This window comes from Callionymus lyra, chromosome 4, assembly GCF_982586985.1.
Source record: "Callionymus lyra chromosome 4, fCalLyr1.hap1.1, whole genome shotgun sequence".
In the NCBI taxonomy this organism is placed as follows: Eukaryota; Metazoa; Chordata; class Actinopteri; order Syngnathiformes; family Callionymidae; genus Callionymus; species Callionymus lyra.
In genome coordinates this window covers 1,714,169-1,734,431 of record NC_141821.1, presented here as the reverse complement: position 1 = coordinate 1,734,431, position 20,263 = coordinate 1,714,169, and the positions used below count along the sequence as shown (strand labels likewise).

The 20,263-nt window shown below is 40.9% G+C and overlaps 1 protein-coding gene across 4 annotated transcripts in view; it reads right to left on the bottom strand.

Annotated features, from left to right (window-relative positions):
• Window positions 1-16,195, bottom strand: part of cdh19 (cadherin 19, type 2) — a 57,093-nt gene extending 40,898 nt beyond the window's left edge. For 3 of the 4 annotated variants that reach the window (XM_087788428.1, XM_087788430.1, XM_087788431.1), the window contains exons 1-3: window positions 15,948-16,195; window positions 3,623-3,865; window positions 3,271-3,565 (exon numbers count right to left, since the gene is read on the bottom strand). In XM_087788428.1, coding sequence (XP_087644554.1) covers window positions 3,271-3,565; window positions 3,623-3,817 — 490 coding nt within the window. In that variant the 5' untranslated portion in view covers window positions 3,818-3,865; window positions 15,948-16,195. Of the gene's footprint in view, window positions 1-3,270; window positions 3,566-3,622; window positions 3,866-4,397; window positions 4,527-15,947 lie in introns of those variants that run through there. The other variant, XM_087788429.1, reaches the window with a different exon arrangement.
• Window positions 16,196-20,263: the final 4,068 nt, after the last annotated feature.

Sequence of the window (20,263 nt, the reverse complement as noted above, 5' to 3'; positions counted from 1 at the left end):
CTCCTTCAAGAAACATCTGTGTTTGATGATCTACTGACTCCTTCAAGAAACATCTGTGTTTGATGATCTACTGACTCCTTCAAGAAACATCTGTGTGTTTGATGATCTACTGACTCCTTTAAGAAACATCTGTGTGTTTGATGATCTACTGACTCCTTCAAGAAACATCTGTGTTTGATGATCTACTGACTCCTTCAAGAAACATCTGTGTTTGATGATCTACTGACTCCTTCAAGAAACATCTGTGTGTTTGATGATCTACTGACTCCTTTAAGAAACATCTGTGTGTTTGATGATCTACTGACTCCTTCAAGAAACATCTGTGTTTGATGATCTACTGACTCCTTCAAGAAACATCTGTGTGTTTGATGATCTACTGACTCCTTCAAGAAACATCTGTGTTTGATGATCTACTGACTCCTTCAAGAAACATCTGTGTTTGATGATCTACTGACTCCTTCAAGAAACATGTGTGTTTGATGATCTACTGACTCCTTCAAGAAGCATCTGTGTTTGATGATCTACTGACTCCTTCAAGAAACATCTCTGTGTTTGATGATCTACTGACTCCTTCAAGAAACATCTGTGTGTTTGATGATCTACTGACTCCTTCAAGAAACATCTGTGTTTGATGATCTACTGACTCCTTCAAGAAACATCTGTGTTTGATGATCTACTGACTCCTTCAAGAAACATGTGTGTTTGATGATCTACTGACTCCTTCAAGAAGCATCTGTGTTTGATGATCTACTGACTCCTTCAAGAAACATCTCTGTGTTTGATGATCTACTGACTCCTTCAAGAAACATGTGTGTTTGATGATCTACTGACTCCTTCAAGAAACATCTGTGTTTGATGATCTACTGACTCCTTCAAGAAACATCTGTGTTTGATGATCTACTGACTCCTTCAAGAAACATCTGTGTTTGATGATCTACTGACTCCTTCAAGAAACATCTGTGTGTTTGATGATCTACTGACTCCTTTAAGAAACATCTGTGTGTTTGATGATCTACTGACTCCTTCAAGAAACATCTGTGTTTGATGATCTACTGACTCCTTCAAGAAACATCTGTGTGTTTGATGATCTACTGACTCCTTCAAGAAACATCTGTGTTTGGTGATCTACTGACTCCTTCAAGAAACATCTGTGTTTGATGATCTACTGACTCCTTCAAGAAACATCTGTGTTTGATGATCTACTGACTCCTTTAAGAAACATCTGTGTGTTTGATGATCTACTGACTCCTTCAAGAAACATCTGTGTTTGATGATCTACTGACTCCTTCAAGAAACATCTGTGTTTGATGATCTACTGACTCCTTCAAGAAACATCTGTGTTTGATGATCTACTGACTCCTTTAAGAAACATCTGTGTGTTTGATGATCTACTGACTCCTTCAAGAAACATCTGTGTTTGATGATCTACTGACTCCTTCAAGAAACATCTGTGTGTTTGATGATCTACTGACTCCTTCAAGAAACATCTGTGTTTGATGATCTACTGACTCCTTCAAGAAACATCTGTGTTTGATGATCTACTGACTCCTTCAAGAAACATCTGTGTTTGATGATCTACTGACTCCTTCAAGAAACATCTGTGTGTTTGATGATCTACTGACTCCTTCAAGAAAAATCTGTGTTTGATGATCTACTGACTCCTTCAAGAAACATCTGTGTTTGATGATCTACTGACTCCTTCAAGAAACATCTGTGTTTGATGATCTACTGACTCCTTCAAGAAACATCTGTGTTTGATGATCTACTGACTCCTTCAAGAAACATCTGTGTTTGATGATCTACTGACTCCTTCAAGAAACATCTGTGTGTTTGATGATCTACTGACTCCTTCAAGAAACATGTGTGTTTGATGATCTACTGACTCCTTCAAGAAACATGTGTGTTTGATGATCTACTGACTCCTTCAAGAAACATCTGTGTTTGATGATCTACTGACTCCTTCAAGAAACATCTGTGTTTGATGATCTACTGACTCCTTCAAGAAACATGTGTGTTTGATGATCTACTGACTCCTTCAAGAAACATCTCAAGACACTTTTATATGTTTCTTTACTTTCTTGTAGCTGCTGTGTTTGTCTCAATGTTATCTTGATCTTTTAAAGTATATATTTTATTGTGTATTGTTTTTCTTTGTTAAAGTTCTTTGTGACACTGGTCTAGAAACATATTTACAAATAACTATTACTAACTTATTACTTATTACTTACATATTTGTATACCTATAGTTTGATGTTCTTATTACGATCATTTCAAAATGTAATTTTCTAAAATGAAATGTATTAGATATCAACTAGTGGTTTAATAAAGTCAGCAGACATTATCAAACGAGTACCGAGCTACTTGATCATGTGACATCATCACATGATCATCAGTTCCTGCTGTGGAAGGTTCAAGGTCGACATGTTGACGAACACATTTCACGGACGAACATCTGCTTTTCTTCATATGTCGATTCAAGAAAAGGATCTTTTGTCGTTTCGGTCGTGATATCGTTCCTTCTTCAGTGTTTTATCTTCATTTCATCTTCGTTTGTAAACGAGAGTTAAACTGCACTTTTGTCAAACGTCAACAGAGAGTTCTGACAGGATCAGTGAATATGAATATAAATATACGTACAAATATATATATATAATGTACGTTTTCATTCCCCGACCGACTGCTTCAGACATGGAGAGAAAAGAAGCTTCTGCATATTTTATAAGCCATGTTTGTTAATGTGGAGAAGATTTCATCTTTCATAAGGATGGATGGATGGATGGATGGATGGATGGATGGATGGATGGATGGATGGATGGATGGATGGATGGATGGATGGATGGATGGATGGATGGATGGATGGATGGATGGATGGATGGATGGATGGATGGATGGATGGATGGATGGATGGATGGATGGATGGATGGATGGATGGATGGATGGATGTATAGATGGATGGATGGATGGATGGATGGATGGATGGATGGATGGATGGATGGATGGATGGATGGATGGATGGATGGATGGATGGATGGATGGATGGATGGATGGATGGATGGATGGATGGATGGATGGATGGATGGATGGATGGATGGATGGATGGATGGATGGATGGATGGATGGATGGATGGATGGATGGATGGATGGATGGATGTTAAGGATTCATGTGGTTTAACCTTGTGGTCGACAAAGACTCATTTCCTCCACAGGTTAAAAACAGTCAAACATCTCCTGAAGGAACCATGAACCATCTAAGGTTCTACATCTTCTCACCCATCTTGCTCATCTCTGGGATGCTGGACTCGTAGGGCTGGTTGAGGAACTGCGGCACGTTGTCGTTGATGTCCTGCACCTTGATGATGAACTCCGACTGAGGTTCCTCAGGTTCCTGCGTCCAGCGGTTGATGGCCTGAGCCTGAAGAACGTAGAAGGCCTTTTCTTCACGGTCCAACTTCTTCAGGGTTCGGATCTCCCCGGAATATTGGTCGATCTCGAAGGCGTCGCCAGCGCCCTCTCCTGACAGGATGTACCTGATGGAACCCTGGCCCCGGTCCGAGTCGGACTTGAGCTGCAAGACCACAGACCACGTTCACGGAGACTCCAGACTCGGACGCTGCAGACGTACCTGGCCGATCACGCGAGGAGTGGGGTCTTCCTCCGGGACGAACAGCTGCTTCCAGATCCAGCCTCTCTTGAGCCGCGGGTGCACGAGTGACCCACCGGACCGGTGACCCAGACCAGGACCGCCTGAGCCCAGAGCTCCGGACAGCAGAGTCACAGCAGCCACGACGACCCACATGATCCCGTCTGTACGTCCCATGTTTGCATCGTCACGTCATCGCTCGTCTGGCTCGCCTGCACATCACACCTGAAGAACATCGCACAACATTATGACCAGTGACGGCAACAACACACACAAGTCCATTAGTGGCTAATAGTGTCTCAACAAATACACAACACTCAACGTTTACACACTAACTAATGACTTCAACTATTACACATTCATTTGACTGCAGTGGACGAAGGAGGCGAACAGTCTCAACTACTGTTTCAACACGTTTCATCAGGTCACCCTCACTTTTGCTTTAGAACCTGCCACACCTTCTTGTGCCCCCATTAGTGCCCCCTCAGTGCCCCCCTTAGTGCCCCCCTCAGTGCCCCCCTCAGTGCCCCCATCAGTGCCCCCTCAGTGCCCCCTCAGTGCCCCCTCAGTGCCCCCATCAGTGCCCCCTCAGTGCCCCCTCAGTGCCCCCTCAGTGCCCCCCTCAGTGCCCCCCTCAGTGCCCCCTCAGTGCCCCCTCAGTGCCCCCTCAGTGCCCCCCTCAGTGCCCCCCTCAGTGCCCCCTCAGTGCCCCCCTCAGTGCCCCCCTCAGCTCCACATAACCTCTTCCCAGCTTCACTTCACTCCAGGTACACGATGTACTTCGGAGGATTGGTCCAGGGAAGGCTGCTGGTCCTGACAAGTGTCTGCTCGACTGCTGAAGACCTGCTGAACTAGCTGAGCCGCTCCAGCATACCTTCAACCTCAGTCTACGGCTGGAGAAAGTACCAACCCTGCGGAAGACTTCCTGTATCGTTCCAGTCCAGAACAAGATCCGGCCGAGCTGAACGATTACAGACCGGTGGCACCGGTGACTTCACAGCTGATGAAGACGCTGGAGCGGCTGGTCCTCAAACATCTCAGGCCACAAGTCCAGCACAAGACCCCCTGCAGTTTGCCTACCAGCCCGCGGTTGGTGTAGAAGATCCTTTACCTCCTGCATAGGACCTACCCCCACCTGGATAAAGGAAGCGGTTCAGTGAGGATCCTGCTGCAGGACAACTTGACACAGATGCATGTGGACCCTGGTCTGGTCTCCTGGATTATGGATTATCTCACCGATCGACCACAGTACGTCAGGCTGAAGGACATCACGTCTGACACTGTGCAGTACAGGAGCACCTCAGGGAACAGTATTGGCCCCTCTTCACCATCTACACTTCAGACTTCTGCTACAACTCAGAGCTGAGTCTCGTCCAGAAGTTTCTGACGACACTGACATTGTTGGATGAATCATTGTTGGATGCATCATTGTTGGATGCATCATTGTTGGATGCATCATTGTTGGATGAATCATTGTTGGATACATCATTGTTGGATGCATCATTGTTGGATGCATCATTGTTGGATGAATCATTGTTGGATACATCATTGTTGGATGCATCATTGTTGGATGCATCATTGTTGGATGCATCATTGTTGGATGCATCATTGTTGGATGAATCATTGTTGGATACATCATTGTTGGATGCATCATTGTTGGATGAATCATTGTTGGATGCATCATTGTTGGATGCATCATTGTTGGATGCATCATTGTTGGATGAATCATTGTTGGATACATCATTGTTGGATGCATCATTGTTGGATGCATCATTGTTGGATGCATCATTGTTGGATGCATCATTGTTGGATGAATCATTGTTGGATGCATCATTGTTGGATGCATCATTGTTGGATGCATCATTGTTGGATGCATCATTGTTGGATGCATCATTGTTGGATGCATCATTGTTGGATGAATCATTGTTGGATACATCATTGTTGGATGCATCATTGTTGGATGCATCATTGTTGGATGCATCATTGTTGGATGAATCATTGTTGGATGCATCATTGTTGGATGCATCATTGTTGGATGAATCATTGTTGGATACATCATTGTTGGATGCATCATTGTTGGATGCATCATTGTTGGATGCATCATTGTTGGATGAATCATTGTTGGATACATCATTGTTGGATGCATCATTGTTGGATGAATCATTGTTGGATGCATCATTGTTGGATGCATCATTGTTGGATGCATCATTGTTGGATGAATCATTGTTGGATACATCATTGTTGGATGCATCATTGTTGGATGCATCAGGGACAACAGCGAGGACCAGTACAGAGTCTGATACGTGACTTTGTGGACTGGAGTGAGAGGAACCACCTGAACACCGCAAAGACCAAGGAGCAGGTCTTGGACTTCAGGAGGTCCAGGACAAAGCCACGTCCAGTGTCCTTTAGAGGCGACGAGGTGTGACAACTAGAAGGACCTCAGTGTGTGTCTGGACCTGGTCCTGCAACACAGACCATGTGTCTAAGAAAGTTCAGAGTAGACTGTACTTTCTGAGGAGGATCATTGAACATCTGCAGGTCCATGTTCTACCAGTGTGTGTTGGTTTGATGCTGTGGTGTGTTGAGGTGAGAACGTGTCCAAGAGTCAACATCTGTGGTTGAAGCTGAACTCACTGGTGACATCACTGGTCAAACTACTGTCCATCATGATCATCTCCCATGATGCAACACTGTCATCAGTCAACACATGCAGCACCAATGCTCCTCCCATGATGCAACACTGTCATCAGTGAACACATGGAGCACCAATGCTCCTCCCATGATGCAAGACTGTCATCAGTGAACACATGGAGCACCAATGCTCCTCCCATGATGCAACACTGCCATCAGTGAACACATGGAGCACCAATGCTCCTCCCATGATGCAACACTGTCATCAGTGAACACATGGAGCACCAATGCTCCTCCCATGATGCAACACTGTCATCAGTGAACACATGGAGCATCAATGCTCCTCCCATGATGCAACACTGTCATCAGTGAACACATGGAGCATCAATGCTCCTCCCATGATGCAACACTGTCATCAGTGAACACATGGAGCACCAATGCTCCTCCCATGATGCAACACTGTCATCAGTGAACACATGGAGCATCAATGCTCCTCCCATGATGCAACACTGTCATCAGTGAACACATGGAGCATCAATGCTCCTCCCATGATGCAACACTGTCATCAGTGAACACATGGAGCACCAATGCTCCTCCCATGATGCAACACTGTCATCAGTGAACACATGGAGCACCAATGCTCCTCCCATGATGCAACACTGTCATCAGTCAACACATGCAGCACCAATGCTCCTCCCATGATGCAACACTGTCATCAGTGAACACATGGAGCACCAATGCTCCTCCCATGATGCAACACTGTCATCAGTGAACACATGGAGCACCAATGCTCCTCCCATGATGCAACACTGTCATCAGTGAACACATGGAGCATCAATGCTCCTCCCATGATGCAACACTGTCATCAGTGAACACATGCAGCACCAATGCTCCTCCCATGATGCAACACTGTCATCAGTGAACACATGCAGCACCAATGCTCCTCCCATGATGCAACACTCATAGACTCAGAGACTCATTCACTTCCGTCTGAGTTTGAGGACAGAAGTGAACAGATAATAGTAAAATAAATACATACATAGGAAACACAACAAACACAAGAAAATATTGAGTACAAGACAAATATAAAAACTTACAAATACATTTGTAGTGAAACGAAGAAAAATACTTATTTACTCAAATAGACATATTCTGAAGAGAACAACACAATCAACACAGCTGTTAAGAAGTAAAACACAAGTGTTCTTCATTTTCACACGACAACCACACACAGCAGGAAGTGACACAACAAAAAAAGTAAAACTTGTGATTGTTCAGAAAAGTGTAAAAACATTCAAAGCATGTATTTGATAATAAAGTACACGAGAAGTAACACTTTGACTGTTGAAGTCAAACATCATGTTTACTAACAGAATGTTCAAGTACGAGGAAAGCAACACAAGAAGAGAATTTTCAGCCAATGACCAGCGTTGAGGCAGATGATAGAAGTATTGATCGATTGATCAGCAGCCGTGTCACAAACAAATTAAAACCACAATTAAAGTAAAACAATAAGCCTCTGTAGTATTAGTCCACAAGTATCTGTAGTATTAGTCCACAAGTATCTGTAGTATTGAGCCGTAGGTATCAGTAGTATTACTCCATGAAGCGCTCTAGTAGTACTCTATAAGGCTCTCTAGTTTTACTCCGTGAAACTCTGTAGTATTACTCTATAAGTCTCTGACTCTGTGTGTGTGTGTGTGTGTTTAGGTGTGTGTATGTGTGTGTGTGTGTGTTTAGGTGTGTGTATGTGTGTGTGTGTGTTTAGGTGTGTGTATGTGTGTGTGTGTGTGTGTGTGTGTTTAGGTGTGTGTATGTGTGTGTGTGTGTGTTTAGGTGTGTGTATGTGTGTGTGTGTGTGTGTGTGTGTGTTTAGGTGTGTGTATGTGTGTGTGTGTGTGTTTAGGTGTGTGTATGTGTGTGTGTGTATGTGTGTGTGTGTGTGTTTAGGTGTGTGTATGTGTGTGTGTGTGTGTGTGTTTAGGTGTATGTGTGTGTGTGTGTGTGTGTTTAGGTGTGTGTATGTGTGTGTGTGTGTGTGTTTAGGTGTGTGTATGTGTGTGTGTGTGTGTTTAGGTGTATGTGTGTGTGTGTGTGTTTAGGTGTGTGTATGTGTGTGTGTGTGTGTTTAGGTGTGTGTATGTGTGTGTGTGTGTTTAGGTGTGTGTATGTGTGTGTGTGTGTTTAGGTGTGTGTATGTGTGTGTGTGTGTGTGTGTGTGTGTTTAGGTGTGTGTATGTGTGTGTGTGTGTGTGTTTAGGTGTGTGTATGTGTGTGTGTGTGTTTAGGTGTGTGTATGTGTGTGTGTGTGTGTGTGTGTGTGTGTTTAGGTGTGTGTATGTGTGTGTGTGTGTGTGTGTTTAGGTGTGTGTATGTGTGTGTGTGTGTTTAGGTGTGTGTATGTGTGTGTGTGTGTGTTTAGGTGTGTGTATGTGTGTGTGTGTGTGTGTGTGTGTGTGTGTGTGTGTGTGTGTGTGTGTGTGTGTGTGTGTGTGTGTGTTTAGGTGTGTGTATGTGTGTGTGTGTGTGTTTAGGTGTGTGTATGTGTGTGTGTGTGTGTGTGTGTGTTTAGGTGTGTGTATGTGTGTGTGTGTGTGTTTAGGTGTGTGTATGTGTGTGTGTGTGTTTAGGTGTGTGTATGTGTGTGTGTGTGTGTTTAGGTGTGTGTATGTGTGTGTGTGTGTGTGTGTGTGTGTTTAGGTGTGTGTATGTGTGTGTGTGTGTGTTTAGGTGTGTGTGTGTGTGTGTGTGTGTGTGTTTAGGTGTGTGTATGTGTGTGTGTGTGTGTTTAGGTGTGTGTATGTGTGTGTGTGTGTGTGTTTAGGTGTGTATGTGTGTGTGTGTGTGTTTAGGTGTGTGTATGTGTGTGTGTGTGTTTAGATGTGTGTATGTGTGTGTGTGTGTTTAGGTGTGTGTATGTGTGTGTGTGTGTGTCTGTGTGTTTAGGTGTGTGTATGTGTGTGTGTGTGTGTGTGTGTGTGTGTGTGTGTGTGTTTAGGTGTGTGTATGTGTGTGAGTGTGTGTGTGTGTGTTTAGGTGTGTATGTGTGTGTGTTAGGTGTGTGTATGTGTGTGTGTGTGTGTGTGTATGTGTGTGTGTGTGTGTGTTAGGTGTGTGTATGTGTGTGTGTGTATGTGTGTGTGTGTGTGTGTGTGTGTGTGTATGTGTGTGTGTGTGTGTGTGTGTGTTAGGTGTGTGTGTGTGTGTGTGTGTGTGTGTGTGTGTGTGTATGTGTGTGTGTGTGTGTGTGTGTGTTAGGTGTGTGTGTGTGTGTGTGTGTGTGTGTGTGTGTGTGTGTGTGTGTGTGTGTATGTGTGTGTGTGTGTGTGTGTGTGTGTGTGTGTGTGTGTGTGTGTGTGTGTGTGTGTGTGTGTGTGTGTGTATGTGTGTGTGTGTGTTTAGGTGTGTGTATGTGTGTGTGTGTGTGTGTGTGTGTGTGTGTGTGTGTGTGTGTGTGTGTGTATGTGTGTGTGTGTGTTTAGGTGTGTGTATGTGTGTATGTGTGTGTGTGTGTGTGTGTGTGTGTGTGTGTGTGTGTGTGTGTGTGTGTGTGTGTATGTGTGTGTGTGTGTTTAGGTGTGTGTGTGTGTGTGTGTGTGTGTGTGTGTGTGTGTGTGTGTGTGTGTGTGTGTGTGTGTTTAGGTGTGTGTATGTGTGTGTGTGTGTGTGTGTGTGTGTGTGTATGTGTGTGTGTGTGTGTGTGTGTGTATGTGTGTGTGTGTGTTTAGGTGTGTGTATGTGTGTGTGTGTGTGTGTGTGTGTGTGTGTATGTGTGTGTGTGTGTGTGTGTGTGTATGTGTGTGTGTGTGTGTGTGTGTGTGTGTGTGTGTGTGTGTGTGTGTGTGTGTGTGTGTGTGTGTGTGTGTGTGTGTCCAGAGACACTGATCTAATTAAACCTTCATTAGTTCACACATCGATGTCATGCTTCAGGAATGACGTCCAGCTCAGACTCACAAAGGAAGGTTGTGTGTTGTTGAAGAAAGAGTTGTGTTCATGTTTTCAGGCGACAGGATGTTGACGGACACACGGTGAACAAAGATCTTCTGTTAGTAAATATGATGTTTGACTTCAACAGTCAAAGTGTTACTTCTCGTGTACTTTATTATCAAATACATGCTTTGAATGTTTTTACACTTTTCTGAACAATCACAAGTTTTTACTTTTTTTGTTGTGTCACTTCCTGCTGTGTGTGGTTGTCGTGTGAAAATGAAGAACACTTGTGTTTTACTTCTTAACAGCTGTGTTGATTGTGTTGTTCTCTTCAGAATATGTCTATTTGAGTAAATAAGTATTTTTCTTCAATTGGACTTTGCATCTCGCCTGAGTATTTAACAACAACTTTATCGACTCGACACTCACAGACACGTTAGTGAAGCTGCAGCTGATTGGACCACAAGTTACAACATCAACTATAAAGTATAATTATTTCGAAAAAAACGAGAGAAATGACCACAATGTGTACAAAAAAATGTATCACAAAAACTGCAAAAAAAAACACAAGAGAATTGAAAGTAAAAACCCAAACATGTTTTTCAACAAGTTGTATTTTCCAGTGAAGAAGAAAAGTTTTGATTCTTTTCAGTTGATTCCATGAGAAGTTTGAACAGTGAAGACGATGATGTCACTCTGAGGTGAACATGATTGACAGCCGATGATTAGAGCTAATGGCTACTAGATGAGTCTCTATAATGAGTGAACAAAGATCTCACTCGTGAACAAAGATCTCACTTGTGAACAAAGATCTCACTCCCCTCACTCGTGAACAAAGATCTCACTCGTGAACAAAGATCTCACTTGTGAACAAAGATCTCACTCCCCTCACTCGTGAACAAAGATCTCACTTGTGAACAAAGATCTCACTCCCCTCACTCGTGAACAAAGATCTCACTCGTGAACAAAGATCTCACTCGTGAACAAAGATCTCACTCGTGAACAAAGATCTCACTCGTGAACAAAGATCTCACTTGTGAACAAAGATCTCACTCCCCTCACTCGTGAACAAAGATCTCACTCGTGAACAAAGATCTCACTCGTGAACAAAGATCTCACTTGTGAACAAAGATCTCACTCCCCTCACTCGTGAACAAAGATCTCACTCGTGAACAAAGATCTCACTCGTAAACAAAGATCTCACTTGTGAACAAAGATCTCACTCCCCTCACTCGTGAACAAAGATCTCACTCGTGAACAAAGATCTCACTCGTGAACAAAGATCTCACTCCCCTCACTCGTGAACATAGATCTCACTCGTGAACAAAGATCTCACTCGTGAACAAAGATCTCACTCCCCTCACTCGTGAACATAGATCTCACTCGTGAACAAAGATCTCACTCGTGAACAAAGATCTCACTCGTGAACAAAGATCTCACTCCCCTCACTCGTGAACAAAGATCTCACTCGTGAACAAAGATCTCACTCCCCTCACTCGTGAACAAAGATCTCACTCGTGAACATAGATCTCACTCCCCTCACTCGTGAACATAGATCTCACTCGTGAACAAAGATCTCACTCGTGAACATAGATCTCACTCCCCTCACTCGTGAACAAAGATCTCACTCGTGAACATAGATCTCACTCCCCTCACTCGTGAACATAGATCTCACTCGTGAACAAAGATCTCACTCGTGAACAAAGATCTCACTCCCCTCACTCGTGAACAAAGATCTCACTCGTGAACAAAGATCTCACTCGTGAACATAGATCTCACTCGTGAACATAGATCTCACTCGTGAACAAAGATCTCACTCGTGAACATAGATCTCACTCGTGAACATAGATCTCACTCGTGAACAAAGATCTCACTCGTGAACATAGATCTCACTCGTGAACAATATTGTTTGATTACACTTTCAAATACTGTGTAACCTCCTCTGTTTTTTCAGCCGATCACCATTTTTCTTGTTCTTTTTTGCACAAACTTCTCCCCCTAATAATTTCATATTCATGTCACAGGTTTAATACCCATCATGCCTTGAGGCGTTCTCTGAGTGAGGTCACTTTAAGTTACAAGAACATGTAAAAGAAACGTCTCTTTCATTCTTGTCAACTCGTTTTATGACCTTATAAGGAAGAGTCGTCGCGTAGAAGAATAAAAACTTAAAAGTATTCTTTGATTTCTTTAAATGTCTTCATGAACATCCAGAATCTTCTAATTACACTGAGAAGCTTGTGATGAACACATGAAGTTTTATCTCTCAGGATCTGAACACATGAAGTTTGATCTCTCAGGATCTAAACACATGAAGTTTGATCTCTCAGGATCTGAACACATGAAGTTTGATCTCTCAGGATCTGAACACATGAAGTTTGATCTCTCAGGATCTAAACACATGAAGTTTTATCTCTCAGGATCTGAACACATGAAGTTTGATCTCTCAGGATCTGAACACATGAAGTCTGATCTCTCAGGATCTGAACACATGAAGTTTGATCTCTCAGGATCTGAACACATGAAGTTTGATCTCTCAGGATCTGAACCCATGAAGTTTGATCTCTCAGGATCTGAACCCATGAAGTTTGATCTCTCAGGATCTGAACCCATGAAGTTTGATCTCTCAGGATCTGAACACATGAAGTTTGATCTCTCAGGATCTGAACACATGAAGTCTGATCTCTCAGGATCTGAACACATGAAGTCTGATCTCTCAGGATCTGAACACATGAAGTCTGATCTCTCAGGATCTGAACACATGAAGTCTGATCTCTCAGGATCTGAACACATGAAGTCTGATCTCTCAGGATCTGAACACATGAAGTTTGATCTCTCAGGATCTGAACACATGATGTTTGATCTCTCAGGATCTGAACACATGATGTTTGATCTCTCAGGATCTGAACACATGAAGTCTGATCTCTCAGGATCTGAACACATGAAGTTTGATCTCTCAGGATCTGAACACATGATGTTTGATCTCTCAGGATCTGAACACATGAAGTCTGATCTCTCAGGATCTGAACACATGAAGTTTGATCTCTCAGGATCTGAACACATCAAGTTTGATCTCTCAGGATCTGAACACATGATGTTTGATCTCTCAGGATCTGAACACATGAAGTCTGATCTCTCAGGATCTGAACACATGATGTTTGATCTCTCAGGATCTGAACACATCAAGTTGAATTGCTCATCCGGGAGCGTCGCTCTGAGACTCATGTTTACCGTTCAGCTCCGAGAAACCAAAACACTGACATGATGTGAGTTTTGTACAAACACACACTGATGATACAATAGAGTCACACATCACAACAACACACACACTGATGATACAATAGAGTCATACATCACAACAACACACACACTGATGATACAATAGAGTTACACATCACAACAACACACACTGATGATACAATAGAGTCATACATCCCAACAACACACACACTGATGATACAATAGAGTTACACATCACAACAACACACACTGATGATACAATAGAGTCACACATCACAACAACACACACACACTGATGATACAATAGAGTCACACATCACAACAACACACACACTGATGATACAATAGAGTCACACATCACAACAACACACACACTGATGATACAATAGAGTCATACATCACAACAACACACACACTGATGATACAATAGAGTTACACATCACAACAACACACACTGATGATACAATAGAGTCATACATCACAACAACACACACACTGATGATACAATAGAGTTACACATCACAACAACACACACTGATGATACAATAGAGTCACACATCACAACAACACACACACACTGATGATACAATAGAGTCACACATCACAACAACACACACACTGATGATACAATAGAGTCACACATCACAACAACACACACACACACTGATGATACAATAGAGTCACACATCACAACAACACACACACACTGATGATACAATAGAGTCACACATCACAACAACACACACTGATGATACAATAGAGTCACACATCACAACAACACACACACACTGATGATACAATAGAGCCAAACATCACAACAACACACACTGATGATACAATAGAGTCACACATCACAACAACACACACACACTGATGATACAATAGAGTCACACATCACAACAACACACACACACTGATGATACAATAGAGTCACACATCACAACAACACACACTGATGATACAATAGAGTCACACATCACAACAACACACACACACTGATGATACAATAGAGTCACACATCACAACAACACACACTGATGATACAATAGAGTCACACATCACAACAACACACACTGATGATACATTAGAGTCACACATCACAACAACACACACACACTGATGATACAATAGAGTCACACATCACAACAACACACACACACTGGTGATACAATAGAGTCACACATCACAACAACACACACACAGTGATGATACAATAGAGTCACACATCACAACAACACACACACACTGATGATACAATAGAGTCACACATCACAACAACACACACACACTGATGATACAATAGAGTCACACATCACAACAACACACACACACTGATGATACAATAGAGTCACACATCACAACAACACACACACACTGATGATACAATAGAGTCACACATCACAACAACACACACACACACTGATGATACAATAGAGTCACACATCACAACAACACACACTGATGATACAATAGAGTCACACATCACAACAACACACACACACTGATGATACAATAGAGTCACACATCACAACAACACACACACACTGATGATACAATAGAGTCACACATCACAACAACACACACACTGATGATACAATAGAGTCACACATCACAACAACACACACACTGATGATACAATAGAGTCACACATCACAACAACACACACACACTGATGATACAATAGAGTCACACATCACAACAACACACACACACTGATGATACAATAGAGTCACACATCACAACAACACACACACACTGATGATACAATAGAGTCACACATCACAACAACACACACACTGATGATACAATAGAGTCACACATCACAACAACACACACACTGATGATACAATAGAGTCACACATCACAACAACACACACACACTGATGATACAATAGAGTCACACATCACAACAACACACACACACTGATGATACAATAGAGTCACACATCACAACAACCCGTAACGACTACAAGTTTATTACAAATACTACTTTTCTTAAATAATAGAGAGCAGAACCATAAATGTTAGCAGTAAAACGTATTATATTGTGTTTTTTATTTTTTAAATGATTACTTCTATGAATAAGTAAAACCAAATACAAGCCAAGTTAACAATAGTTTATAAAATCAATATACTTTACATATTTATTTATACTGTATGTACTTTTTGTGAAGTAATACAAGAGTATTTTGAGTTAAGCTAATTTTCTTTGATGTAAAAATACAAGAGTATCAAGAGTATATCAAGAGTAATTTATGAATGGAGTTCACCTCGTATCGACTTCATGTTACATGAATAATGAGAATAACGTGTATTTCAACAAAAGTCTCGACACAAACGTGTTTCCAAAGACGTTTCACGGTTCATTGAAAGCGTCGATCATCGTTGTTTACACAGCTTTACACAAGAGACGCAGCGACACACAGAAGCTTTGATCGACTCTATGGATTGTTGAGTCTAATCATCTGAAGAGTGAAATCAACTCCGACGCAGGAACACCCACCTGCTCCTGAGATCCCGTCGTCCAAAAGAAAGCAGGACGTGAGGAAACAATCTGCTTAACCAAAGACTCTGGAAACACTCTGTGCCGCACAATCCTTGAACGCTTGCGAGGAGTAATCCTGGCTCCTGGAGGAGGAACAGACACTGGAGCTTCTGTCTGAGCATCTATGGAACACTCGCGGCCTTCATGATGGAGCTGAGATGACAAATGATTTCTATCTTCGCTCTTTTTCCTCCACGCCGAGAACAATCCGGTGATTCTGGAGCGTCTGCTGAACCGTCCTCTGTGGGTGACAGCGAGAGCACAGACTGGTTCCTCACATTCACGTCCAGGGGCCACGCTGGTCCCTGGTGTTCTGGCTCCTGGAATGCTGGGGTTAAAAAACGTGTCCCTTCCTGACCCCGGACACAATGACTCGGCAACTCTTTTCAACTCTTGTTCAGGACAAGTTTTATTTAAGATCAGTGCAGAGGCACCAACGTAGTATTGAGACATCGAGAGTGAGTTAAACTGGACCAGGATGAGAAGAAACAAATTAACTTCTGGCTGTCACTTGAGCTGGAATACATATATATATATATATATATATATATTGATACATATTGATATATATATTGATATAGTGATATATATTGATATATTGATATACTTCCAGATGTATTTCCAGCAGCAGTAAAAGGATGAAACGTCTTCGCTGCTGATACCGGCGTAAATATCTCGTCAATATTTCTCAAACACTATCCTGATGCATACTAACTTCTAGTATACTAAGAGAAGTATGTTTGAGACATACTATCTGTGGAGGATTAGTTACTAGTTAGTACGTACACTATCCTGATCATACTAACTTCTAGTATACTAAGAGAAGTATGTTTGAGACATACTATCTGTGTATGATCAGTTACTAGTTAGTACGTACACTATCCTGATGATACTAACTTCTAGTATACTAAGAGAAGTATGTTTGAGACATACTATCTGTGGAGGATTAGTTACTAGTTAGTACGTACACTATCCTGATCATACTAACTTCTAGTATACTAAGAGAAGTATGTTTGAGACATACTATCTGTGGAGGATTAGTTACTAGTTAGTACGTACACTATCCTGATGATACTAACTTCTAGTATACTAAGAGAAGTATGTTTGTGACATACTATCTGTGTATGATCAGTTACTAGTTAGTATGTACACTATCCTGATGATACTAACTTCTAGTATACTAAGAGAAGTATGTTTGAGACATACTATCTGTGGAGGATTAGTTACTAGTTAGTACGTACACTATCCTGATGATACTAACTTCTAGTATACTAAGAGAAGTATGTTTGAGACGTACTATCTGTGGAGGATTAGTTACTAGTTAGTACGTACACTAAACTGATGATACTAACTTCTAGTATACTAAGAGAAGTATGTGATTTGAGACATACTATCTGTGGAGGATTAGTTACTAGTTAGTACGTACACTATCCTGATCATACTTACTTCTGGTATACTAAGAGAAGTATGTTTGAGACATACTATCTGTGGAGGATTAGTTACTAGTTAGTACGTACACTATCCTGATGATACTAACTTCTAGTATACTAAGAGAAGTATGTTTGAGACATACTATCTGTGGAGGATTAGTTACTAGTTAGTACGTACACTATCCTGATGATACTAGCTTCTAGTATACTAAGAAAAGTATGTGATTTGAGACATACTATCTGTGGAGGATTAGTTACTAGTTAGTACGTACACTATCCTGATGATACTAACTTCTAGTATACTAAGATAAGTATGTTTGAGACATACTATCTGTGGAGGATTAGTTACTAGTTAGTACGTACACTATCCTGATACATACTAACTTCTAGTATACTAAGAGAAGTATGTGATTTGAGACAAACCATCTGTGGAGGATTAGTTACTAGTTAGTACGTACACTATCCTGATGATACTAACTTCTAGTATACTAAGAGAAGTATGTTTGAGACATACTATCTGTGGAGGATTAGTTACTAGTTAGTACGTACACTATCCTGATCATACTAACTTCTAGTATACTAAGAGAAGTATGTTTGAGACATACTATCTGTGGAGAATTAGTTACAAGTTAGTACGTACACTATCCTGATGCATACTAACTTCTAGTATGCTAAGAGAAGTATGTTTGAGACATACTATCTGTGGAGGATTAGTTACTAGTTAGTACGTACACTATCCTGATGATACTAACTTCTAGTATACTAAGAGAAGTATGTTTGTGACATACTATCTGTGTATGATCAGTTACTAGTTAGTATGTACACTATCCTGATGATACTAACTTCTAGTATACTAAGAGAAGTATGTTTGAGACATACTATCTGTGGAGGATTAGTTACTAGTTAGTACGTACACTATCCTGATGATACTAACTTCTAGTATACTAAGAGAAGTATGTTTGAGACATACTATCTGTGGAGGATTAGTTACTAGTTAGTACGTACACTAAACTGATGATACTAACTTCTAGTATACTAAGAGAAGTATGTGATTTGAGACATACTATCTGTGGAGGATTAGTTACTAGTTAGTACGTACACTATCCTGATCATACTTACTTCTAGTATACTAAGAGAAGTATGTTTGAGACATACTATCTGTGGAGGATTAGTTACTAGTTAGTACGTACACTATCCTGATGATACTAACTTCTAGTATACTAAGAGAAGTATGTTTGAGACATACTATCTGTGGAGGATTAGTTACTAGTTAGTACGTACACTATCCTGATGATACTAACTTCTAGTATACTAAGAAAAGTATGTGATTTGAGACATACTATCTGTGGAGGATTAGTTACTAGTTAGTACGTACACTATCCTGATGATACTAACTTCTAGTATACTAAGAGAAGTATGTGATTTGAGACATACTATCTGTGGAGGATTAGTTACTAGTTAGTACGTACACTATCCTGATGATACTAACTTCTAGTATACTAAGATAAGTATGTTTGAGACATACTATCTGTGGAGGATTAGTTACTAGTTAGTACGTACACTATCCTGATGATACTAACTTCTAGTATACTAAGAGAAGTATGTGATTTGAGACAAACTATCTGTGGAGGATTAGTTACTAGTTAGTACGTACACTATCCTGATGATACTAACTTCTAGTATACTAAGAGAAGTATGTGATTTAAAACATACTATCTGTGGAGAACTAGTTACTAGTTAGTACGTACACTATCCTGATCATACTAACTTCTAGTATACTAAAAGAAGTATGTTTGAGACATACTATCTGTGGAGAATTAGTTACTAGTTAGTACGTACACTATCCTGATGCATACTAACTTCTAGTATACTAAGAGAAGTATGTTTGAGACATACTATCTGTGTATGATCAGTTACTAGTTAGTATGTACACTATCCTGGTCATACTAACTTCTAGTATACTAAGAGAAGTATGTTTGAGACATACTATCTGTGGAGGATTAGTTACTAGTTAGTACGTACACTATCCTGATGATACTAACTTCTAGTATACTAAGAGAAGTATGTTTGTGACATACTATCTGTGGAGGATTAGTTACTAGTTAGTACGTACACTATCCTGATGATACTAACTTCTAGTATACTAAGAGAAGTATGTTTGAGACATACCATCTGTGGAGGATTAGTTACTAGTTAGTACGTACACTATCCTGATGATATTAACTTCTAGTATACTAAGAGAAGTATGTTTGAGACATACCATCTGTGGAGGATTAGTTACTAGTTAGTACGTACACTATCCTGATGATACTAACTTCTAGTATACTAAGAGAAGTATGTTTGAGACATACTATCTGTGGATGATTAGTTACTAGTTAGTACGTACACTATCCTGATGATACTAACTTCTAGTATACTAAGAGAAGTATGTTTGAGACATACCATCTGTGGAGGATTAGTTACTAGTTAGTACGTACACTATCCTGATGATACTAACTTCTAGTATACTAAGAGAAGTATGTTTGAGACATACTATCTGTGGAGGATTAGTTACTAGTTAGTACGTACACTATCCTGATGCAAACTAACTTCTAGTATACTAAGAAAAGTATGTGATTTGAGACATACTATCTGTGGAGGATTAGTTACTAGTTAGTACGTACACTATCCTGATGCAAACTAACTTCTAGTATACTAAGAAAAGTGTGTGATTTGAGACATACTATCTGTGGAGGATTAGTTACTAGTTAGTACGTACACTACCCTGATCATACTAACTTCTAGTATACTAAGAGAAGTATGTTTGAGACATACTATCTGTGGAGGATTAGTTACTAGTTAGTA